The 24,797-nt window shown below is 40.3% G+C and overlaps 2 protein-coding genes across 6 annotated transcripts in view; one reads left to right on the plus strand and one right to left on the minus strand.

Moving 5' to 3' along the window:
* AKAP9 (A-kinase anchoring protein 9) overlaps nucleotides 1–12,105 on the plus strand; it is a 108,209-nt gene extending 96,104 nt beyond the window's left edge. For 4 of the 5 annotated variants that reach the window (XM_033068277.2, XM_033068287.2, XM_033068305.2 and 1 more), the window contains 11 exons: nucleotides 257–407; nucleotides 1,302–1,970; nucleotides 3,705–3,904; nucleotides 4,751–4,859; nucleotides 5,634–5,813; nucleotides 6,364–6,564; nucleotides 6,974–7,206; nucleotides 9,039–9,124; nucleotides 9,830–9,950; nucleotides 10,750–10,889; nucleotides 11,500–12,105. In XM_033068277.2, the coding sequence (XP_032924168.1) occupies nucleotides 257–407; nucleotides 1,302–1,970; nucleotides 3,705–3,904; nucleotides 4,751–4,859; nucleotides 5,634–5,813; nucleotides 6,364–6,564; nucleotides 6,974–7,206; nucleotides 9,039–9,124; nucleotides 9,830–9,950; nucleotides 10,750–10,889; nucleotides 11,500–11,543 (2,134 nt within the window). In that variant the 3' untranslated portion in view covers nucleotides 11,544–12,105. The remainder of the gene's footprint in view (nucleotides 1–256; nucleotides 408–1,301; nucleotides 1,971–3,704; nucleotides 3,905–4,750; nucleotides 4,860–5,633; nucleotides 5,814–6,363; nucleotides 6,565–6,973; nucleotides 7,207–9,038; nucleotides 9,125–9,829; nucleotides 9,951–10,749; nucleotides 10,890–11,499) is intronic. The other variant, XM_033068296.1, reaches the window with a different exon arrangement.
* A 363-nt stretch (nucleotides 12,106–12,468) lies between these two features.
* Nucleotides 12,469–24,185, minus strand: LOC117000591 (lanosterol 14-alpha demethylase). The gene is made up of 10 exons (XM_033068329.2): nucleotides 23,953–24,185; nucleotides 23,008–23,106; nucleotides 21,857–22,033; nucleotides 18,364–18,490; nucleotides 17,210–17,384; nucleotides 16,916–17,035; nucleotides 15,709–15,904; nucleotides 15,186–15,281; nucleotides 14,168–14,336; nucleotides 12,469–13,512 (listed from the first exon to the last, which is right to left on the minus strand). The coding sequence occupies exons 1-10, from the start codon at nucleotides 24,124–24,126 to the stop codon at nucleotides 13,334–13,336; spliced, it is 1,512 nt and encodes a 503-aa protein (XP_032924220.1). The 5' UTR covers nucleotides 24,127–24,185; the 3' UTR covers nucleotides 12,469–13,333.
* Nucleotides 24,186–24,797: the final 612 nt, after the last annotated feature.

Here is a 24,797-nt window from a genome sequence, read left to right on the forward strand (position 1 = left end):
TACTAGATTAGGTTGAGCACTAACTGCCTCTGAGCCCCAAGTGGCAGCTACAAAGGTAGCAGGATGGATGCCCTTTTTGTAGTTCTTGAACTATGCAACTCCTGAGTTTGAGTTAGTCTTGTCTTTCTAAATAAGCTTTTCACTGTTACTCTACTTGACTAGCAGTGTTTTCAGTGCACAGAATGGAAGTAACTGACTCTATCATGATGGGATTAGAGCCATTGCCTAATGTAAAGTTTGCCCATCTCTCTTTTAGGACTGAGGTTAAAGAAAAAGCAGCTGAGCTGGATATTCTTAAGGATACAATGGCCAATGAACAGAAAAAATCAAGAGAGCTACAGTGGGCTTTGGAAAAAGAAAAAGCTAAAATGGAACGCAGTGAGGAAAGAGGAAGAGAAGAGCTTGAGGTATTCCATAATCCCAGGTGGTCTGGGACATCAATGAGCATAAAAATATTCTTTTGGTTAACATTTCAGCTCAGCTTGCATTTCTGTCCAATGCATGCTTCATGTTCTGTCTTCAGCTGTAGTGTTGTATCATCTAGAGCTGAAGAAAAATGTACAACAGCTGTGTGCAAAATATGAAAAGGCCTGATGCACATTCCATTTAAATCAATAGGAATTTTACTGTGCTTTTCAGGCCCAAGATGAAAAGATTCTGTAATGGCTCTCAGTTATTCAAGGGGACAGGACACTGCTGATATGGCTACACCTAGCCCCCACCATAGCCTAACTCATAAAATATAGTATTTAAGAGTATGACTTATGGAGACATATTGTCATTATTTTAAAAGTCTGCAGTTTCACCTAATGAAAATCAAACTTAGGAGTTTACTTTAGGAGAATATACTTCATTAGTATCTTCCTTGGTACCTCTGCAGTATTTGCTGTAGTGGAGGGAAAAGCAGGTATCCTGGTACAAGACAAAAGAGCAATAACTTCAACAGCATTGATTTATTTACATCTTGAAATCCAAAGTTGAAAAATCATAGTTGAAAAATCAGTCACAGTTTTAGAAAGTAAAAGCAGCTGGCTGTCTTTAACTTCAGGACAACAGTTGTTTCTATCTCACTATAGTTAAAAATAATTTTTAATTAAATAATCTGATTTTAGAATAAAGCCATCTGTAATGTATTTTAGTATCAGATGTAACTGCAGCATTCAGAATATTGTTGCATTACTTGTGAATAGCAAAACCTGTTACAAGCAGCATGTGCAAAGGTAGCATATTTGTAATTTGCAGAAGATAATGGAAAGTGTGCACAAATGGCTTTGATCAATTGTTATGTTTCCTTTTGAAAGGACTTAAAATTTTCTCTTGAAGATCAAAAACAAAAGAACTTAGAGTTAAGTAAACTTCTGGAGCAAGAGAAGCAGCTGTCAAGTGATCTGCAACAGAAAATTGAATCCCAAGAAGCACTCAGTGCTGCCCAGCTGTCACGTGAGCGAGGCCGTAATTCTGAGTTGCAGGTGCTTCTTGAATCAGAGAAGGTTCGAGCTCTCGAAATAAGCAGTGCCCTGGAGAGGGAAAAAGAGCTGTGTGCTCAGCTTCAAAGTGCTGAAGATAAGGGGCAAGCTGGAACACCTAATCCATCTGAGGAATTGCTTAAAGAGCTACAGAGGCAAATGGATGAAAAGCATGACCGTATAGTGGAGTTAGTAAGTGAGATGGAGAAGTATAAACTGGAATCTGTGCAAGTGAGACAGCAAATGGAAAAAGAAAGGCAGATCCAGAGGCAAGCATTGCAAGCAGAACAAGATGCTAACATAATAGTACAGAAGAAACTCCACGAACTGGAGTCCAAAGTAGAAGACCTTCAGTGGCAACTTGGAGAAAAGAAACAAGAAGTTCATAAATTAGGGAATGAAACAAAGAAGTTGCAGGAAATAATCAAAGATCTACAGAAAAAAGAGCAGGAAGATGAAGGAAGAAAGGAAGCTGAAAGGACACCAAGCCACAAGCGAAATGAGGTACAGTAGGACTGCAAGTAATGTGTAGTACTGAAGTATGCAATTTAACTTTAATTATTTTGCTCGATTATGTCTCACTGTGCCTTGACTTGATCTATAAAATAGACTGCAGATTACAGAACATGGGTACCAGAGAATGGAAAAGGGAAAGCATTCCAGTTTGCTTCCTAAAACTATTCACATGCTTCCTCCTGCAAGTGAAGTATATAGGGAGGAGCATAGAAGTTCATGAGGAGGAGCACAAGCAGGAAAAATTCATCTCAGTGTATACACACACTTTGTGTCTCAGAACAGAAGAACATTCCTTGCAACCAGTTGCAGGAATGAGCTATTCCTACTCAGGAATGCCCCGGATCACTGCCCTTAATTTTTAGTTTATAAACTGCAACAGGTCTTTGAAACATTATAAGTGATCTTCCAACAGCGTCAGTAAAAAAATAAGTAAGTAGTCAAACAAGCATATGCATGAGTAGTATATGTTAGCAAACAGAATAGAAGAAAGAAACAAGGTAAAACATCAATCTAAGAATTATCCTAATTTTTAGATGGAAGAAAGTGGTAACTGTTGCGTCTAAGTTTTGCACTGTCATAAAAGGTCAGGAAAGTTTTAAAATTATTTTAAAATTACTTTTAAAACTTTTTTAGAAACTTACCTGTAAAAGGTAAGCATTACTGGATGAGTGATTTGTGGATAGTCACAGAGAGGGTTGATGGGAGACTTGGTTGCCTCTTTGCTGACCATGTTTTTGCCCATCCTGACGTCATTCTTTTTACCAGTTATTTGTATGTGGAGCGAGGAAGGAAATATTTATTTTCACCTAATTTGGCTATGAGTTTTTATCTTCTGAAGCATTGGAAACTACCCACAGCTAGAGGCAGGATGTTGAGTGTATTGATAATTGTGACAGCAACAGCCTTCCTGCCATGCTCAGTTTGTGCACCTTGTTCTGCACAGAGGGAGCTGCCAGCACTGTGGTCAGCAAAGAGTTTTCCCTTGGATCAGGTTAACAGCAGCTGTTGGGTTTTTTTCCCTTTCTCATCAGCAGGTAGTCTGATCTGCTTTGCAGGATCTGCCTGGAATTTCAAATAATGAATCTCTTGCTGTTTCCTGTGACGTTTGCAACACTCTGACTTTTTTTTTGGTACCACAGCGTAGGGCAAACAGCCAAAGGCAGAGCCATGGACTCAGGTTTCTTTGTGAGGGATAGCAGTTCTTCCATGGCAGTGTTTGCTAGGAACACCTCTTCAGTGCATTGTTTTGCTTGTGGTAGCATCAGTGGTGTGGTGTGGTTGACTGGACTGAACTCCATGACCATGGTAGTCTCTTTCAGTCCCTGTTCTTCTAACTATAAATTGATTACCAAACCACATAGGCCCAGTTGCCCAAATTCCTTACACAACTGGTAAAGGAGCTACTGATGGAAGAAATAGGCTTGGTGACATCCTGCTGGATTTTTTGACTGGATTCACACTGTAGCTCCATGATTGCTAGATCTTAGTTAAAAAAGATACTAGACCTTTCATGAATGATAGTTTAGTGCTACATTACATTACATTACTACAACAGTGTTGTAGTCAAACTAAACTTCTCTCTCTAAACTTCTTTCTTTCTCTGTCAGAATTATCTGTTCTTGAGTTTCAGAGTGTATTTCATAATCACGTGTTATCATTTTACAGCACTGGATCACATACATTCTATAGATACATGTATATGAAATATGTGTTTCTTTCCAGACTACCTGGGATACACCCAATGACAGAACAAGAAATTGGGTTCTCCAGCAAAAAATGGAAGGAGCTGAGACAAATGAGTTGACTTACCGCACACTGACAGGAGATCTCTCTGCTGCTACTGCAGTTCTGGAAAAAGTCAGACAAAAGCTGCAAAGTGCATCTCCAAAGCTGAAGCAGTTGGCTTGGAAAGCTGCTAGCAGGTTAGACCAGTTGGTTTTGTAAATAGCAGCCAGCAAGCTAATATATTTGGTTTGAATCATAATTCACAGACTGCAGGATTTAATAGAGTTTGGAGTTGTTAGTTTTCTTGTGTATGCTGTTACTTGAGGTATACTGGTGGAAGACAGGATCACAGAGCATCAAGTGCTGCTGTAAATCCTATATGTTTTAATGGGGTCCTTTGTAAGGCACAGCATAATTGTCTTTTTTTTTTCTCTGAAAAGTGATAAGGTTTATCTGGGTATGGTGTAGGTAGATGAATTTAAAATAGTAATTAAATAAACATTTTGTCATGTATAAGGAGATGAATATAACGATTATTGTTCTGAATCATTCTCCTTGGGGGAAAAAAATAATTATGGTCAAGTGAAACTGATTCTTATTTTTGGAAGATTACTATCTCCATAAGATTTAAAAATACCATGGTACCAGGTCCATGGGAGGTTTGAATCTGTTTTTATTTTGCTGTGATGGTCATTCAATATTAAACATTCCTTCTGAAACATTTGGGCAAAGCAGAATGCAGTGTATCTGGGGAATACCCTAGGGGAAATTTTGATTACACAGTTTCAACAGATTTGTGAGAAGCAGAACCACTATTTTAAATGTGCTTCATGTAGAATATCCCTGTCTACAAATGAGTGGAAACTGTTCTATACAATTTTGTTTAGCGTCACTTTAGCAGTCTTGAAAATGTTGCCCTGTCTCCAGTAACTGCTGGAATTACTTGCTACAGCTCCAGTACATAGGAATCCAGGAAAAGTCCTGTTAGTCTGACTTCTGATGTCAGAGTTGATCTGCTGTTAAAAGGGTTCCTTTTGTTTCAGACTGCAGTTTGAAACAGCAGATGATCAAGACTTCATTGCAGTACAAAATGCTATTGAAGAAGTTATTTCAGAACTGAAAATACTGCCTGGACTGTCCAGTCTGGAAGAGGTGAGAGTCAGTGTTGTAACTTTGATGGGAGAGTTTGGATGAAGAGCTGTGAGCAGAGACTGCAAGGGGTTTGTAAGCCTGTACTTATTCAAGTCTTTACTTTATAGAGGAAAATTTCAGTGAGTGTTCTGACTGGAGTTTGTAAAGTGTAAAAACCACTTTCCTTTTTTTTTTCCAATTTTTAATACTTTTTCAACTTTCAAATCAAAACTTTTCCAGTTTCATTTTAAATTTCTGCATCTTGTGGCACTTTCTTTAAGAAAAGGTATTTTTCTTTCAGCAGTAATCCTGTAACTGAGGAAGCTTTTCTTAGTACTTCCTGATACTACAATCAACATTTAGTATTTACTGTATTGTTTTGACACAACACATTTTCTTAAACTGCCCTGTATTTACCAAATGAAAGGCCACTAAAGATTGAGTAGTGTGCACCTGTGTAAAAAAATTGAAATGAGATAATCTGTTGCAAAGAATTTGGCAATATTTGATTTTGAGCTTGATTTGGTCCTTACCTAAGGGTTTTCAATGCAAATTGAAAAAAGCTTTGAGGCCTTTTTTTTCCCTCTAAGTTAGATAAACATAAACATAGTAGAAAACCTTGCAAACTGATATAGCTGGTATAATTGAGCTTGTATGAGAATACTCTGTTGTAATGTTCAGGGTAAGTATAGACAAGAAAGTCACAATAATCTGTAGCTTACACTTACACTGAAGCTTTTTATATACAAAGTTGAGTTTGGTTTTCTTTCTTCCTTTCCTTTCTTTCTTCTGAAGCTGGTGCTGCCACCAGGGACTCCGTCCAGCTCACTGACTGAGAGGCTGCTGAGGCAAAATGCTGAGCTGACAGGCTTTGTCAGCAGGCTGAGTGAAGAGAAGAATAATTTGAGGAATGCTGTCATGAAACTGGAGGAAGAACTGAGAAGATACCAGCACAGACAACCTTCTGCAGACTATGTATGTCCTTGGTGGTGCTGATCCAATGAGTTATGTATAGAGACATAAAAGCATAATTTCTTGTCCTAGTCACCCAGATGAGAGTGAACAAGCTGTCTTTCTTAGTTTCCCTCTGCAGAGTAAATGGGTGTGAGTTATGCAGTGGTCAGTATGCCTTAACTCACTGCGTTAAGTGTAAAACTTCATTATTTTACCCACTTTCTTTTTGTTAACTACTCATTTCTCTTAAATGCTTTTGGGCCTTTATTTTTTGTCTCTTATCTCGTCCCCATGATAAGCAGATCTAGATAGATCTAGATAGAAAGATCATGAAGATAGTATGATCCAGTTGAGGGGACTTTTATTTTGAGAAGCTGTATTTTTCTGGGACATTGAAAGGCCTTCTAAAGTCACTGTTTTTAGTGTCAGAGTGCAAGGGTGGCCTCAGATCCAACCACTGAAGAGTTTTTCTCATTAATTTTATGAGCCCTCCACCAAACCAATGACTAGAATGACATGGCCTAAGCTTTTCCAAATTATGTCGTTCAAATTCAGTTTCCTTTATCTTCAGTCTTCCAGGCACTCAACAGATGTTGGAGTAAATATTGATACTCTTGTTGCTTCTGAGAAGGAAATTTGGAACAGAGAAAGGCTGTCGCTGCAGAAATCTTTGAAACAAGCCAATGCAGAACTATCCAAGCTGAGAGCAGAGCTCAGGAGTGAGGCTTTCCTCAGAGAACTGGGATCAGATACTGAAAATGTTGTTTTGAGGGTAAGATTTTTTTTTCCACAAACTAACTACAGCTGCTTTTAAAATTTTGATTTGGGCTTATTTTTCATTGTGTTCACTCTGCTTTATTCTGAGTAAAAAGATATTAATTCATTTTAAATTTTAAATTCTAAAATTTTCATCCTCAGGTACCTGAATCTTATTTTTTCTCTCTAAGAATGACATGTAAACACCTATGTTGTCCTTTTGGGTGTGCTCTATTTCATGCTGTTTAGGTGTTCCTCAATATATGAAGTTGCATTGAACAAGTGTGAGCAGCAGCACAGTGCTCTCCATGGGACTGAGAAATGAATTAATCACAGAAATGCTATGGAAGTAATGATGTCAAAAGTCTTGGAACTGTTGTGATTCTTGGAGTTTAAGGGTCTTTTGTCTTTTTCTTTTGTTGCAGAGAATTTATGGCAAATACCTACGAGCAGAGAGCTTTCGGAAAGCTCTCATTTATCAGAAAAAATATTTGCTGCTGTTACTAGGAGGATTCCAGGAGTGTGAAGAAGCCACACTGGCCCTCATAGCACGGATGGGAGGACAGCCTTCCTACACAGACCTTGAAATCATCACACATCATTCAAAGGGTTTTACACGATTTCGCTCTGCTGTCAGAGTGTCCATTGCAATTTCAAGGTAAACTGGAGGAAGTTACATTTCAAACAGATATGATTGTGCTGTTTAATATATACTTTTCTAGGTCCCTAGTGAAATCTAGAAATTTTCATATTCCATCCTGTTTAAATGGTATATTTTTGTAGTCATGAGTATAGTAGACACATGTAGCGTGACAAGGTGAGCAGAGTATAGGTAAATTCTGTAATGGGAATAAGCAGTCTGATTGTAGTTGAAAAGGGCTCAGTATCTGATAATCACAGATAGAGTGTACTGGGTAAAGTCATATTATTAAAAGACACTTATTTACAAAGGTTTTTTTCTGCAACCTAATTTCCTTTAAAGATTAAAATCTTACATATAATATAGGTTTAGAAATTAATTTTCTTCATCTAGGTAGTCCTTTGAATTTCACAAGACTAAGGATGAGCAGCAATTGGTGAGGATGAAAAAGTAAAGTTCATTACTGCATAGTACTGCCATGTTGCTAACTGTGGGGTTATCCCCCTGATGCTCTCAACACACCCTTCGTGCCGGGTTATCTCTAAATGATTAAAGCAGCTAGTAGTTGCTAAAAAGGTTATTTGTTGTAAAAGGGCATCAGTCTTCAAAGACACAGTCATAGACATTAAAGTCCATGCTAAGTTTTAGCATAAAGTCCCAAACAAAAGTAGGAGCCATCCCCAGGGGTCCTGGAGAGGTTGGTGCTGCTGCCGGAGCTCCTGTCTTCTGCTGGGGTGTTGGAGATGCTGGCAGGCACAGCACAGCAGTGGCAAAAAACAGTGGCAAAAGGCAAAAAGCAAAAGGCAAAAAGCACTAACTCTCCCTAATACATAATCTTATATAGGGTTTTTCTAACAAGCTAACACGTAAATTCAAACCACTTTCTCTCAACCTATGAAAATTCCAATTTCTTAACATGCTAGGATACATATAAACTGTGTATACGATCTATCTTCTATTTTCTATCTGAAAAATGTAAGCAATATTCTCACTGAAGTTCTATTTTGTCTAAGTAGTTTCTAAGAAGGAGCTTCTGGAGCATCTACTGAAAACATTAGTGTGTTTGATAACCTTCACTAGAACTTGTTCTTCTACTCTGGTGTCTGCACCTTTTACTTCCTGAAAACACTACAGCTCTCACTGAAACTTACTTACTGACTTACTTATTTATCCTAAAACTCAAACTTACATCTAAACTTATACTCAAACTTATACTTATTCTTCTACTTAAACTCCCATTCTATGTGTGAATAGTTTAACATGTTTCAATCCATCCAAGGGTTTTAATTCAATTCCTGCACTCTGGCTTCTGCCTGAAGGATTCAGGCAGGCCCTTGACTCACTGACTCCAACAACAAACCTTCTTCACAAAGGTTTGAACCCCCAAGCACTTCTGCTTGCTATTGTTCTGAGCCTTGTGTGTCATATAAATTCAAGGAAGTATTCATGTACCTGCTGTGAGAATTTTACACATAGTGCTCTGCAGTTGTTGCAGGGCTGCAACAGGGCTAAAAAGTGTATTTAGTGTGATTTTAAAATGCTGGTGTGCTGTAGCTTAGGTGCTTAAGCCATTTACTGTCCACTTGGACCTATACAGCACCTCTGGAATTGCACAGGTGAAGGTGAAAGCAGGTTTGGACGAAAGATGGTCTTTCTTAGGGATATGCAAAAGGATGTTTTGTATTTGATACTCAGTATTTAGATGCCCATCTGTTAATTTTGCTTACTGGTCAAGAAATTCTTACACTTTTTAGACTACAAGAAGCAGATTACTTGTATCAGACTGTTTCATTTATCCTGAAGCTGTTTGTTTTTTTGTTTTGTTTGTTTGTTTTTAATTTGAAATGCAGAATGAAGTTCCTGGTTCGTCGATGGCAGAGAGTTACAGGTTCTGGTATTCTGACTATCAATAGGGATGTCTTTAGCCAGAACACAGGTAAGTCATAGTCCAGTAATGACTGAAAAACTGGTATTAACAAGTCACACCACTGCTTAATGAAGATGGGTTTTAATTTGTATTATCCTCATGTGGAATGAATGGGGTCTGTTTCCTCTTTCTTTTCCTATAATTATTTGGATTCACTTATTTCTCAGTTTTCATGGTCAGCACAGACACTAACCTATTTGCTTTCTCTTAGTTTTGTTTTGCTCCATCGTGGGTGGGATTAAAAAAACATGGAAAGTTTCCCTATGGAGCATGTTCATGAAAGCAAGTTTAGCTGCATCATTGGAGTTTTTGTAGGAGATCTGCACCACTGTCTTATTCTTAGAACAAAAGCTTGTCATTCTTTTGTTACAGGTTTAAGTCTGGGAAATAAGAGTTTTCTGTTTGCTTTTTTGTAGGAGTCTAAGGAGAATCAGAAGCTTCTTTATTATTTGCTGGCTATTTAGGTCTGCAGTAAAACCTTTGCTCAGTCTGTGGGAGTTTTCTCATTGACGTCAGTGAGGCCAGGATTTCACCACTGCTTTTCCCTAAAGGGAGTCTGAAAGTGGTCTACACTTGCTAAATGCCATTTTTGTGATATGCAAACAGAAAACTTATATCTGAGATTCCCAGTAAAGTGCAAAAGGTCTTACTTTTTTTAGTTTTCAAGATACTGCTTTTTGTATTTCTAATATTCTGTATATTTTGTATTTCTAGGTAATGAATTACGGCCTGATTCGTTCTCTGGTGGCATGGATCTTTATGGAGAACAGAGGAATTCCTATAGATCCAGGTCAGGCATGGAATCTCCTAGATCTCCTATAAACTTTCAACATAAGTACGTTTGGGGTTTTTTTATTATTATTCTCTTTCAGGCACTGTTTAAATAACTGAAAGCCTCAGTGTTTACAGCTAAGGTTTGTAAACGTTGATGCTGTAAGATTTAACTTTTTTGTAAGAATATGTAAAAAATGGTGTCTCAGGCATTCAGTGTGTGATTGAAGCCAAAGCTCGCACACCCCTGCCAGTGAAACCAGGTATTTTTCATCAAGGGCAACATTTTTATGAGTGCTATCACACTTGGATGAGTTTATATGAACTTATGAGTTCAGATCTTCACTGAATATCAAATTCTAGCCATTTTGGGGTTTCATTTTCACATAAACCACCTCAATATTTGTATTGTCTTAGTTTGTCATGACCATAACAGTTTACATGGTAAAAATTTTTAATCTATTTTAGCCACTATTAACTTTTACTTATAAAGAATAATGATAAGAGGCAGAATCGTGTAAAGATGGTGGTGTCCTTGTTGACACAAGCTTCTTAATAGAAAACTAAACTTTAATCTACTGTGGATTCTGCTGCAATCTCATTAGGAATTTGCTGGTCAGTCTTTGTCTCAAAAAAATGCAACAAATCCTGTGCAGTAGAAAGAAAAAGCAAGGGGGAAGAGTGGTTTCTCCAGCTTGGGCAGTAAGTGGCAGGGAGGTTAAATGGGCTTGATGTGCTGGCTACTACATAGATAAGGGCCATGCAGGCCATAAGGTATCCGTGCCTACAGTATTTTGCTGTGTTGCTGATACTTTTACCCAAAATGTCCCCTTTTGAGATGGTGTGTGTTGTTCTGCCCCTAGGCTCCACGGGATGCATGCTGATTTAAACCCAGTGTCCTTCACCTGTCCTCAGCTGCAGAACTACGATCCCGAGAGGGCTCTGACAGATTACATCAATCGTCTGGAGGCACTGCAGAAGCGCCTGGGCAGCGTGCAGTCAGGTAGGGCTCAGGCACCCTCCCCAGCACCTCTGAGCAGCACAGGGCCCACTGCCATATTCTCTGAGATACATAACAAACAACTTCCATTTTATCAATTTTCAGCCTTAAACAAAGAAGCATTTCTGAGCTCACTTTGCAAAAAGCTCACTTAAGATTGTAAATTCTTTGAAAAGAGATACAAGCAGGCTTTCATTATCGATTTTGAGATTATTTACTTTACTTCCCTGATCTCTAAATTTAAAATTAGATGCAGTTTAAGTTATATAGAGGAAAATTTACCCAGAACACTGGCACATGGAAGAGGAGTTTTTTTTCTCCTACCACTTCAATTAGAGAAGTTACAGTCACTTTGTCCCATAGATGATGCCAATTTTTGTGCTGAAAGAGGAATACATCAAGAAAATTGTCAGAACAATGGTGTGAAATTTATCAGACTTTGAGTTTTGAAGTTATTGTCTCCCCCATCCTTTGGGAAATTTTTGTTCTTAAAAGATTTGATCTTTAAAAGTCTCTAGTCTGTGATTTCCCATGTAAAATCTTTCACACTTATTCAGCTGAATGTATATACTTGTTCCAAGTAATCCTGATGGTAGTTTTTCTCCATTTATAGGTTCAACTTCATACACTCAGTTGCACATGGGTATAAGAAGATAATAATGCCCTTCAAAATCTCCATCACTGGCAGTGATGCTAACAGATTGCCTTCTGTAAATCTGTGCTCTTTCTGTGCTTTTGTATAATGTGTATATTGTGGGACCAATATGAACACAGCTATACGATTGTATACAGTTCCATCCTGGCACACCCACAGAGACTGGGATTTATGGATGTAGGCACTTTGTGTTTATGGAAAAAAAAATCTGAACAAAAAAAAATACCCAAACAAACCCCCCCGAACCCAAAATTACCCCCCCACCGTTCAATTACATGTATATTTGTGGAATGCTAATTTAAATGATTAACTTATGAAGTGTGTATTTATCAAAAGGGTGCGAAGATGAAACTTGTGTATTAATTAAATTGAGCTACATTCAGCAAAGTTTACTTGCACTTTTTCTGGCAAGGCTACTGAAGTTACATTGACTCTCCTAATCTTTGCTACTGGCAGTGCAGACAGAATATCACTTGTAGAGACCTATTTTTGTAATGGTAGAAGTTTTGAATTTTATGGGTATTTTGTCAAAGTACTGAAATAAACATGACTTCATGCTTCTAACTGTGTTCAAGAACTGCTCCCTTATTCACATTGAACAGGTTGTTCCTGCCCGAGTTCTTCCCGCTTGTAGTGACTGCAGTTTGACTTTTTACAGATTCCAAAGCGCTGCTATCAGAGAGAGGGACAGGGACAAGCCTGGCTTCTGCAGACTGTGGTCACATCTGACAGGACTGGGAGGGAAGAGCCTGCACTCTCTCACCTCCCATGACTGATACAAACACAAGGCTTCAGAACAGTTACACTGAATTTAGATCAGGAAGGATACGCAGAGCGCTGCTGAAGGGGGCACAGCTCACTCCAAGTTAGAGTCACAAATTTACTGATGAAACCTTTTCAAAAAGAAGTGACCTCTTCCCCAAGAGGTTTGTTTACAAATTTAATTCAAAATTCCTATGAGCCAGAGCTCATTACCATTTATCTTCAGCACTCTTGAACCAAACACCATTTAACAATCCCACATGTCAGTACGAAACCAGACAACATTCAGCTATTTCACCTTTTTACACACAAACATGTTATTTACAAAATTCATGTTGTTGGTATCTTCGTATTGTTACTCTTACACTTTACATCAAGCTTCCAGAGATCACCATTTTCAGATTATTTTAGAGAATTACTTGTTGCTTTCTGAACATAAGCATTTTACAACTACTTCAAGTTAGACAGTTAAATGGCTCATTCTTGAAATGACTTACCTGTGAACATTTTGAACTCTGCCTACCACTTAGCTGTACAGTAACATTTTCTTAAATCATCCACGACCATCACTCGCCCAGAACAGAATCATAAATGTCAAAGGGAGAGCACCACCAAGTTCAGTCCCCTGTGGTGGGTTTGCTGACATTGGGTACAGAGGCAAGGTAGGCAGCCTTGCCCTTTAGTTATCTGGGCAACCTTATCTTCAATTATTTCTCAAAAGTAAGGAGTTCCATTTGTACAAATTACTTTTTTTTCATGAAAGATCTGGCATGCACCTTAAAACCATTACATCAATTGAAAAGACATTTTTGCTTTAAAAATGCAATGAGAAAAATTGTAGAACGAGCAATTATACACAGCAGCAGTAAATAGTGTGGGCAAACAAAATAGATGCAAAACTTTTACATTTGGTAGACTACTGTTGCTTTCCTAACAGTAGATGCATCAGCTTCCATCTGCCACTTATTCTGCCACAATTTTATTCAAAAGTCTGTTAATTCACACAACTTTAAGGTTTTAGCACCAGAGTTTACAGTGACCGCCTCTTGTATCTGATAATAGGGTTGTTAGGTGTGTGTATCATTGTTGTATAATTTATAGTTGGAAAATAGTCATTGATGAGATCAAATTCATACAAACGAAGCAAAGTAGACCAAATCGTCTTAATTTGAACATAAGCAAAGTTTTCTCCAATGCAGCGATGACGGCCTAGAAGGAAAGCCATAAAATGGTCAGAATATTTTACTGGATCCCCTTTGACAGTCAGCTAAGTGAAGAAGTTTTATGCAGATGGTAGTTGCCCTTTTCTCAACAATCTGAGGCTCTGATGTTTGACACACCCCAATCTATAATTCCATCTAAGTCTTATTTTCCAAGTTGTCACTGCATAAACAGAAGAGTAAGTGGAATGAGATTGTGCTGTTCTGTCCCCACTAGAAAGCATTAATTTATGTATCAGGAAAGAAGCATTTGCAACACTGAGACATTTTATCACCTCTAACTCCCATCACTGCAATATTTTCAAACTGTTCTGGAAGTTGGGACTTTGCAGACTTTTGCTCTGCCTTCAACTGAACTTGTATTACCAGGTTTGTCCTTGACTTGAAAAGATCAAGCATCACTCACGCTAACCTAAAGGTGTTTTGGTAACTGCTGTGAGAGATATATACAGCTATGGCTAATGCAGAATTATTAACTTAATTATTCTAACAGCACTTACTTTCACAGTAAGAAAATTTTCAGGGAGAAACAAAAAAAAAAAATCTATCCTCAGATGCTGCAGTGTGGAGGGGTGCTGTAGGAGATGGCTGATGTGAGCCACCTCAGCACAACTTCACACAAGCTGCTGCATTCTCTTACTCACCAGCACCAAATGGAATGTATGCAAACTTCTCTCCAGCTGCTGGGTTATCTTGGAGGTATCTGTCAGGCTTGAAGTCCAGAGCATCATTCCAGGAGTCCCTGAGTCTGTGGTTAACAGTGGGAGATACACACACTTGATGGCCAGGGGGAATATTGTATCCAGCAACAGTCTACAAGAGAAGAGACAAGAGCCCACACATGACAAAATGTCTCTATTTTTCTTTTTAAAGTGTTACATCATAAGGCTTAAATTTCAATAGATCTTGGCCAAGTGCATTTGAAATTAATGCAACCTAACACTGCCTCTCCTACTTGTACAGGACACAGTGCTCAAGGAGTTGCAGGACCCTTCCAACTGTTTTAGTAAGGCTGGTAATTCTACAGAATAAGGTTTAAAAAAAAAAAGAAAGAATGAACTTAAAATTTACTGAAAGAACATAGTTAAAAAAATATTTGAATTTTTTGACATGGGACCATACTTATACAAACAGCAAATTTTCTTTCAGATTTACCTAGCTTGTATTAAATGCATGCCAAATTTTTTATGACAGCAGTTAAAAATACTGAGAAACGAAAAAAGGTGGCACCAAACTAAGCTCAAATAATACTGGTAGCTACAAGAAAGGATCAGTTTTGCTGAAGAAAACTGCACATGGCTGTTCTCAGGTCCCAGAGCCGCTCTTCTCCAGGTGGAACCATTCCTGTTCCCTCAGCCTCTCACTACCAGTGCTGCAGCCCCCTCCCATCCAGCGGCCTCTGCTTGTTTCACTTCATCAGTCTCTTGCTTGCTGTGGGCTGCAGGGGTCTGAAACTGGACACAATTCCACATGAAGGTAAAAAATACCAAGGTGAAGGTATTAATTGCTTTCCTTAACACTGGCTATGCTACCACTGACAGAACCCCAGACTGCCATCAGCCTTCCCCCCTGCCAGCAAACACAGCTCGCTTGTGTTCCCTTCTGCCACCCAAGATACCTCTGTGCTGCTGCAGTGAAATTAGATCCAAAAAATGTCCTCACCTGTGGAGTTCTTGCCATTCTCATCATGGTCATTATAGGAGGTCTAAGCCTTAAAGTTTCTTTTAGACAGCGATCCAGCAAACTGAGATCCTTGAGCTGAAAATACAGAGAAAATGATGTATCAAAATATTTTATTCAGCACAAACAAAATGCTACTTTATACCATTTAAAAATAAAAAATTGAAGAGTAAGGAGTTTATATTTACATGTACTTTATTAGCGACATTATTTCTTTTCCATTTGATTCAATTAAGGAAAAAAAAATCACTGACCAGTGCAAATACAACTAGTGTCTTAGTGATCTGTCTCTTAATTATTTTCTGTCACCTATTTAAATTTAGTTGGACAGGAAGAGAAATGGAAATGTACTGACAAACAGTGTTATCACAGAATGACTGTGACAATTATTATTTTAACACAAAAGCATGTGACTATTTCGTGTTCAATGAGCTTTTAATTTTATTTTTTTTATAACCATCTAAAAGTATGAAAGTACCCCTCAGGACTAATATAACATACAAACCTGGTCATAAGATAAGGGTGGCAGGTCATCCCCACACACTGCTTTCTGTTCTGCATAGCACTGCTCCTGTATGGCTTTGTCCCTGGCGAGGAAGAAGCCGAGCCAGGCGCTGGTGGTGGAGGACGTGTGCTGCCCTGCCAGCAGCAGCCCGATCAGCATTCCCGCAATTTCATCGTCCGTCAGCATGCGGCCGTCCCTGTATCAAGCAGAACCAAGCTGGGGCTTCATTTGGTCACGTTATTTAGCACTGCTGTTTGTACAGTAGCATTTGCAATTTCTTCTAATGTACTCCTCCTACTCTTTCATTGCCTACCCTAAACAAAGAGGCAAAAGATCTAAGGGCAGGGAGAAGGGAGAACAGAGGGAGAGAGACTCTTTAGGAGCCTTAAAGAAAATCATTCCTTAACAGCCAGCAAAGAGAAAGGAAGCAACCTCAGCCACTTCATGACCACCAATGAAAATCTCAGAAATCTGAATAACCATTGACGAGTGAAGTTTTAAAGCTGTTTTTAAGACTACAACTAGGACAAATTACATGCATCAAAACAAATTCAGAACATGAAGGAGTGCTTCCTGGGTTTTGGTAGATAGTTCTAACTGAAGATCTCAAAACTAAAGTACAGTAATTTCATGACTATAAGGCGCACCCTTTTGACTAAAATTTCCCCCCAAACCTGGAAGTGCGCCTTATAGTCCAGTGCGCCTTATCTGATGGACAAAGTTCAGAAATTTGCCTACCCGGAAGTGAGAGCTGAGAGTCACAGGGGGAGCTGGCAGGGCCATGGCTGCCAGGTGGAGGCGGGGCGGAGCAGCGGCAGGCACGCCCCAGCCCTGTGGAGACGGGACAGCCCCTCCAGAGGCACGCCCTGGCCCCGTGGAGGGGGCACAGAGGGGCGGCGGCCATAGCCCGGCCCCGGAGAGGCAACACGGAGTAGCAGCGGGCATGCCCCAGCCCCGGAGAGGTGACACGGAGCAGCAGCGGGAATGCCCCGGCGAGGCGGCACGGAGCCTGGGGGCCCGCGGCACCGCCCCTGCCAGGTACAGGCGGGCCCGGGGGCCAATGGTTGCCGGGTTGAGGCGGGGCCTCGGCCAGCAACTGCGCGGGGGGAGCTGGGGACAGAGCCTCGCTGCAAAAAAAAGTGAGCCCTATAGTCCGGTGCGCCTTATGGTCGTGAAATTACTGTAAATCTTTAAACTCTTGGCTTACTTGTATGAAGCATCAAGTAGAGTTTGGAGCATGTCATCCTCCCTTTCCTCAGACTTTCGTCGTTTCTGGATGACCTTGTAGAAAATATTTTTTATTTCTCTGTGTGCTCGATCTCGTCGTCTGCAATTCAAAACACTTCCATTAGCAACTTTATACAATATTACACAAAATGCTTATGATGAGGATTTATTGGAATGTCTAGAATAGCTTACAAAGAGAAAGTGGTGGGGATGGGGAGCAATCCAAACAACAATGATAAAACACTTAAGTTGCTTCCTGTGTTGCTGCTGGTACCTGAAGCTCGGCAGAGGCAGCCAGCCTGGCAGCAGCCAGGCAGCGTGAGTGAAACCCCCGTCCAGGTCTGCGTACAGCTGAGCCACCTTCTCATCCAGCAAGCCTCGGATTTCCTTCCCATGTAAGCAATGACTTGCTGTCAAAATGATCAGTTCTGAAAGGGCTTCAAACAGGTCTGAGGAAAGATTTGAAAAACAATACTGAAATGTGTCTTATCCAATGTCTCTTGGAACAACTTTTTAATTAGATCACTGATACCTTTTTCTAAGGTATTTCTTTCTAGAAATTTTTCTAGCAGAGTTAATAATTCTTCCAAAGCAAGCCATGCATCACAAGCTCAAGCCTTAATAAATGCAAGTTATACAAAGATTTAACCCTGCAATCCAAATCCATGGAAAACCAGTTAGTTTTACTGCTCACTGAATTATTTTTATATAGTAGTACTTAAACACTTAAGAATTTATATATTCCCATATTATTAACTATATTTACATATAAATAATACACAGGCAAAATAATTCAGTATATTAAAATGTGATATATACGATACTTTTTTATGCATTTAAATATAAATATGTATGTTTAAATAATATTTGACACTGTTATGCAACTGTGAGCTTGCAACAACGATGATGGGAAATTGGGAATGAGGGAAAATAACAATTTCACTTCAGTCACGATATCAGCTACCCATATCAGTAACCATATCAGCTTTGAAGATGCAGTTTTTCACTGTAGAAACTCCCAGAGGCAAGATCTTCAGCACAGGTTTTCTAGGCAGTCAGAGCAGCAGTTTTTCCCAGAAACTAGGAAGTGGTTACACTGAGCTGACTGATACCATCCATAACAAGCACAACAGGTACACTATGAGCTGACTAAGAAAGCAAAACTAAAATAGTCCTTCATTCATTTCAGTGATTTTCTGAGCAGCTTTACTCTCCAATAGCCTTACATTTTATTTTTTAAAAAATTTGGGGTTTTTTTACGTTTGATTTTTTTAATCTGTATTTTCTTTCTTCTGATGTTCAGTACACTTTTACCTACGCAATTCTTCACTTCTTTTTTATTGTAGTACATTTTTTACAAAAATATACTGCATTGGCCTTAAGAACTTCCCAGAAAACTGAAGGAAAAATGTATTTGATCCTGCTTACTTTTCTCTCCTTGTTCTCCCCATGCTTTGAAATACTCCTTTGTTTCTTCTTCAATCACAGATACATGCTGTCTAAACTGGGCAATGTTCAGCCCAGTTTTGAGCATTTTCTTCTGTTCCAAAAATATCTAAAAGAACCAAGACAGAAAAAGCAATCAGTACATGGATCATCATATTAATGCAATTAAAACTTACTCAAATTTGTACTATAAGAACATCCAGAAGTAAATAGGGATTATGATTAGGACTGCAGGGTACTGTAGATACTCAATTTTAACTAACAGGCAATACTCTTTGTCTTCAAGCAATAGTTCAGAAACATTCAAGTAAAATAACAGCTCAAAGGAGCTGCAGTTCTCTCTCCTGCAGTACCAAACAAAAAATAATTTTAATATCTTCATTAAGCTTTATTCCTCAAGACACAATATGCATGCAAAATTGAACTACGGAATGCCCTTTAGATCTACAGTCACAAACATAACCAGCCCCATCTTTGCCAAGTCTGGATTTAGCCTGTGTCTCCTGCTATGTGACCTCCTCACTTCCTCTCCTGTGTTCTCTCAGGCAGAAAGACCTTGGACTAGAGATGACCCTTTCTTTTACAGAGCCCTCTGATTTCACTGCCCAGGAAGTCAGACAGAAGCAGGAGGCAAACTGCTACTGAGGAAAATACTGAGTTTCACACGCTTCTCACTTCTTCCTCTTTTTCTATGTATAGATTCATTCAGTAGCTAACAAACCTACTGGTGAAAAGCCCTTCGTTAAATGAGAATCATTCAATGTATTGACAGGACATTGACTCAGAAAAGTAATAATTTGATTTTTAAGCCCTAATTATGAATGAGGCATTTGCCCTACAGCTCTGCACTGTACCATGAGTAACACCAAAAACTGTCTTCCCACCAAGGGCTCTGCATGCACAATACAGAACAAAAGGCATTAAAAGAAAAGCTACTTCCTAGAAGCATCTGTTTTGAGAATGCAGTGAGGACCCCAACAGTCTGTCAGAGGGTATACATGCCACAGAGCAAAGAGGCAAAGCACATTTTCCCTTGCAGCATGCTCGCCAGTCTCCAGCTTAATGGAGGCAGAAATGGCACGTAGGAGTGAACACATCCTGTGCAATTTCAGCTCCTCTCAACTAAAAACTATCTGCAAGAGGCTTGGAGGGAGAAGAGAGCGAATATGAGTTGATATATTGACTAGGGATATTAACCAGAATCACTGGCAAATAAGCAAGTTACTAATTTTGAAGAATAAGGGGTGGTTCTTGCAAACACAACTGAAAATCACAGAATTAATAGATACTGAGCAGCTTAAGCAGAGAAAAGGGGGTCTGTGAAAATAAAAAGAACCTTGAGGATGACCCAGCAATTGTACAAAATTCTTCATGGCTCTCTAAATGCCTTCCTGTAAGATGTCTGAAATGAAATTGTGGTGGTGACACTATGCAAAAAAAACCCAGCTTACCTCTAGCAGAATGCATTCTGGACACAAGTGGCTGTGTTACCTCTCTAGCTTCATAGGGGAAAACTAGAGATAATCAATGTCAGAGAATTTAAATTTCAATAGCAAACTCCCTACATCTCCTCGTTGGGGAAAAAAGATTAATTTTTGTGGAAAAAAGGAATTTTCTGAAGAACCTGAATCTACAGAGATAATAAGGAAGAAGTCTCCTTCTGGTATCAAAGGTATGAATTAGGTAGATAGATCCACACACCCCCAAGGCTTACTGAGTAATATGATTAATCTCTTGACTAAAGCAGAACTCAAGAGCACTCTAGGAGAAAAAACAAACCTAGAAACTCTAGAAAAAGACCTCATTTAAGAAAAAAGTAAAAAAAAAGCTGTATATGGTGGGCCAATGAGGTAGGCCTTAATTGTCCCTATGTGCTTGAAGTACATAGTGGTAAGAAATGTCCATGTCCAAGGAGCTTACAGAAAATTCTATAAAACTGATGGATGAGATTAGATCACATCAAAGAACTAGCTCTTGTATGAAGACAGACATTCAAATCCATCCACAAACTGAAGAGCACGAAAGCAGAAGTCAAACCATCTGTAACAAGTGGGCAAACTTTCACAGAATTAAGGGCAAACCATGATCTTTAAGTTTCAAGCAGACATCCCATGACAGTCAGAATCCCCAGAACAAGCACAACACAGTGAAAATCTGGCCAGCTTAGCAGTCTGATTCACAGACACTCTTCTGAAACAAGTATATACCAGAGAAGAACATGAAATGCATTGCAGAGAATCATACATCCTTCACACTCCAGCAGCTGCAAAAGTGATTTACAACCCCATCCCTGACTTCTTGAGGAAGATCTCTGACTATCCAAACTGATAGAAACAAGTCTGTTAGAATGGCCCCACCCATGGGAAAAATCTCCTAGGACACGAAATCATCTCTGACTTGTTATCTAGGCTGCACTCTGCTGGTTCTCATAGGGATGAGGAGCTATGCAAATCCATCAAGTGGCAAAGAACCTACAACCCAACCAACCACTGCTATCCACAATTTAGTACTTCCTGAAAAAGAAGGAGACAACCAAGTTCTCCTTTACCTACTTAGAAAGTAGCAAGCTGTAGGTAGTTAGCTGTGTATGAGATTGCCAAAAGAACAGGGTAAGAACAACATGTTTATTCTGTGTATCATGGGAAAATGCCAGCATGGAGGCAGAGAGAGTAGTGATTACTGCCCCTAAGCCATATAATTAATAGGGCAACAATCACAGCACGTAGGCAGGGATGAACGAAGAGGCATGCTAAGGAGGAAAAGAAATTGATGGTCACAGAAAGTAGTCCAATGACTGGAACTGAAAATCCAAAACTAAAGTATGTCACAGTGCTGTTTCTTTCACCAAACTACTCTGCTATACAACATGCACTGAACACAGAGTGCCAGTGGAGCAAGTGTGGCCACAAAAAATTTGGCTTCTGCAGTTTGAGAGTCTGACATGACAGGCCACCCTCACAAACAAGAAAGCAGCCAGTGCTTAGCTCAGATACAGTGCCACATGACACAGCCCCCATGCTGACTCTATTCTGCAAACATAGAATGACTTCTGTCTGAGCAAAACAAACCTTGGGTTCAATCTGTTAAATTATTACTCCCCTGTCTAGATTTGGAATGGCATAAATACAAAATTACCATTCTTAGGGCTTTCTCAGAAGAAAGACCTGAAGTTGCTTGGAAGGGAAAAGTGAGCTGCAGTCATTGGTATGCTGCAAGGGAAGAAAAAAGTGACTCACTGGTTTTTCTTCTATGGTGAGATTAGATGGTTTCAAGAACAAAAGCTAGACAGAAATGGCCAAGGTGCTAAAAAAGCAACCTGAACATGCTCAGTCTTGATTACCCAGATGAGATATACCTACTGCAACATGCCACAGTTCATACAAACACAACCCCATCACACAGAGCCACCCAGGGCTGCCTACTCAGCATTCAAGCTGCACTGCTCTTCTACTCATCTGATATTAAAAATACAAACCGCATTAGGGACGTCATAGGCAACTCCCCTGCCAAAGACCGGCGTAGTTAACCGAGAGTACACATCCTCTGCATTCAGATCTTCATTTTTACTATTGAACAGTAGAGCAGCAGCATCACTACCCAGTAAGTATGTGAATGTCTTGCCAACCATAGTGAAACTGAACACAGGTCCATACTAAGAGAGAGAATAAATTTACAAAAAAAATTTTAAATAAGAACAAAAACCATTAAATCCCATCTATCTGTACAGTCTTTCATAAATTACTTTTTCTCCTAAGAAGTATCCAGACTTTTAATAAAGATAAATATATTTTAAACCACATTTAGATTCATTCTCAATGTACATAGTAGTGATATCTAACATTATAATGAACACATGTGAATGTGCACATTTTAAAACCATTTATCTTAGAAAATTATAATAAAAGATCAGTCACACTAAAAACACTAGCAGAGAGATTAAATCACATACTGACCAGTAATCAACAAACACTGTCTCGAAAAATTCTGGATTTGGAGTTATGCATATATAATTAAGGGCAAATAAGATTTTGAAGTTTAAAAGTCATCTCCAGCAGACCTTCATGCACCAGTTTGACTTTCTCTAAGCTAACCAAGCAAAGATTTAAGCTTGTAACTCTAGATAGTTTTAGACAATGTGAAACAGCTTGATAAATCTAATTTAATTGGAATTAAGGCTCTACTCATTTAGTTAATTTCTTCTAGTCTCTTACAGAATAAAAACTACAGAGGTTTTATACACCAGCTCTTTTAACTTAAGAGGCCTTAAAATTCATCAAGCTGCCCACAGAGGTGGTCAGCTACATCCTAACCTGGCCATAGATCAGTAAAGAATGTGATTTAAAGTTACCAATTACAGCAAGAAATAATTTAATGCAAATGGCTTTTTAATTAACTCATGATTCAGCTATGAGTATTACCCAAATGTACAAGCATATTTTTGACATGTGAATCATGAGAGCTCAGAAAACACTACAGCTACTTGAAGAGATCTGAAGATCACAGAGCCTACAGTGTACACTCCATTCTACATTCGAGGTGGTAAATGAGAATGAACTGATTTAAACAGGCCCCAGAGAGAGAACATAATAAATAAACAAAAATATTTTTGTATGTGGGAAAATATACCTTGTCATAAGCATTTTCCAAAAATTCAATGGGACTTTTTCCAAATGCAATTGCATGACCAAGAAAAGGGATGCCTGATGAAATAAAAGGTGGGTAGTTCTGCAGAAGAAAGAGAAAAATAATTACTGAATTTTCTTCAGAGATTATCACAGACTCATGAACAAATAGAATATCCTGAGCTGGAAGGGACCCACAAGGATCAAAGTCCAGCTCCTGGTCCTGCACAGGGCCATCCCCAAAGGTGACGGCATGGGCCGGACAGAGTTGTCCAAACGCTTCTTGAACTCTGCCAGGCTTGGTGCTCTGACAATGGTCCTGCCATATGCCAGTGCCCAAAAGTAACAAAATCATGTCCATTTACATGGACATTTAACAAAAGGTCAACTTTAAAACAATATTCAGTTGTTCAGCTAGAACTACATTTAAAAGTAGTCAGGGTAAAATTAAGTGAATATGATTGAGATTCCTCCTATGCTGTCTCTGAATGTGAAGCACAAAGATGTTGCAACTGAAAAGAAGGCAGTCAGAGAGAATGGAACAGTGATGGAAGATTCGTTAAACAGCCCCTCAAAAGCAACTTCAGGTTAGCACTGTGTTTCATACATCAGCGAGCACCTCTTAAGCTCCATGATGAAACAGTACCGGGAACGCCCTTGGGTTCAAGCCCCGAGCGCCTCTGCCTCCGGCAGTCCCAGCCAGCCCGGTGAGGGCGAAGCTTCCAATTGCCCCAGCAGCCGCTCTGGGCCAGCAGTGCCCCAGCAGCCGCTCTGGGCCAGCAGTGCCCCAGCAGCCGCCCGGGGGAGGCTGCAGCAAACGCGGCCGGTGCCCGCTCCCCTCGGCCCCAGCGCCGCTCCCCCCGCGCTCCCGAGGGCTGCGCCGAGCCCGCTCCGGGGCCCGTGCTCTTCAGCGAGCCCGCCCGGCTGTCCCGGCCCGCCGAGCGCTCACCTGCTGCTTGGAGCCGAGGTGCCGCCGGTAGCTCAGCTGGAACAGGTAGCCGAGGCTGAGCGCGAAGGCGGAGGCGGCCAGCACCAGGGAGAGGGGGTTGCCGACGGCCACCCGCTCCAGCAGGGACCCGCCGACCTCCATGAGGTTGAGCATCTTCTCGGCGCCCGCCGCCATCCACCGTGTCTCCGCGGGGCAGGGCGGCGCGGCGGGGCCGGGCCGGTGCGCCCATGTGACGGAGCGCGGCGCTGGGCTGATCTCTGCCCATGTGACGATTGCGGCCGCCGCAGCCAACCCGCGGCCGCGCTGCGCGGGGTGACGGCATCGGCCGGGCTGCGGCCCGCGCCATTGGGCGGGCGGCGGCAGGGGCGGCCCGGGCCCCGCCGCCTCAGGCTCGGCCCCTCGGCCGCGCCGCTCGCAGCCCGGGTGTGCGGAGCGCTGCGTGTCCTCCAGCAGCCCGACAGCACCGCGGAACGTGCCTTCTGACGGTGATCCGTCCCTCGGGCATCACTGCCGGCGGAGAACGAGGACAGCTTATTTGATTCCAGATGCTCCAAATGTTTAATGTCAGAAAATCCCGGTGTTGTTTTTGAAATGAGTTTCCGCTAAGATCTAAGGGTTTAAGATCAAATAGTGCACAAAGCTGCATTTGGGAACAGAGAGCTCATCACAGCCGAGGTCAGCTTGTTGTCCATACACAATTTTTAAATTCAATGGGAATGTATCTTAATGCATTTCCAGAAAATTCTGGTTTGGGTAGGTCTTTTGAAGGTAGTATTTGTTCAACCAGTGAGTCCAGTCAGTTTCTAAATTTTAAATGTGTAAATCTGGGAATACTAGAGGGAAGG

The sequence above is a fragment of the Catharus ustulatus genome, chromosome 1, assembly GCF_009819885.2.
Source record: "Catharus ustulatus isolate bCatUst1 chromosome 1, bCatUst1.pri.v2, whole genome shotgun sequence".
In the NCBI taxonomy this organism is placed as follows: Eukaryota; Metazoa; Chordata; class Aves; order Passeriformes; family Turdidae; genus Catharus; species Catharus ustulatus.

What these genes read in the sequence shown, in the direction of transcription:
- LOC117000591 (XM_033068329.2), bottom strand. Translation starts at nt 24,126, where the DNA reads ATGGCGGCGGGCGCCGAGAAGATGCTCAACCTCATGGAGGTCGGCGGG. An exon ending in CACCCTTATCTTATGACCAG is followed by an intron (nt 15,282 to 15,708) that starts GTTTGTATGTTA and finishes CTGTATTTTCAG; the next exon opens with CTCAAGGATCTCAGTTTGCT. An exon ending in ATACATTCCATTTGGTGCTG is followed by an intron (nt 13,513 to 14,167) that starts GTGAGTAAGAGA and finishes CTTTCCTTCTAG; the next exon opens with GCCGTCATCGCTGCATTGGA.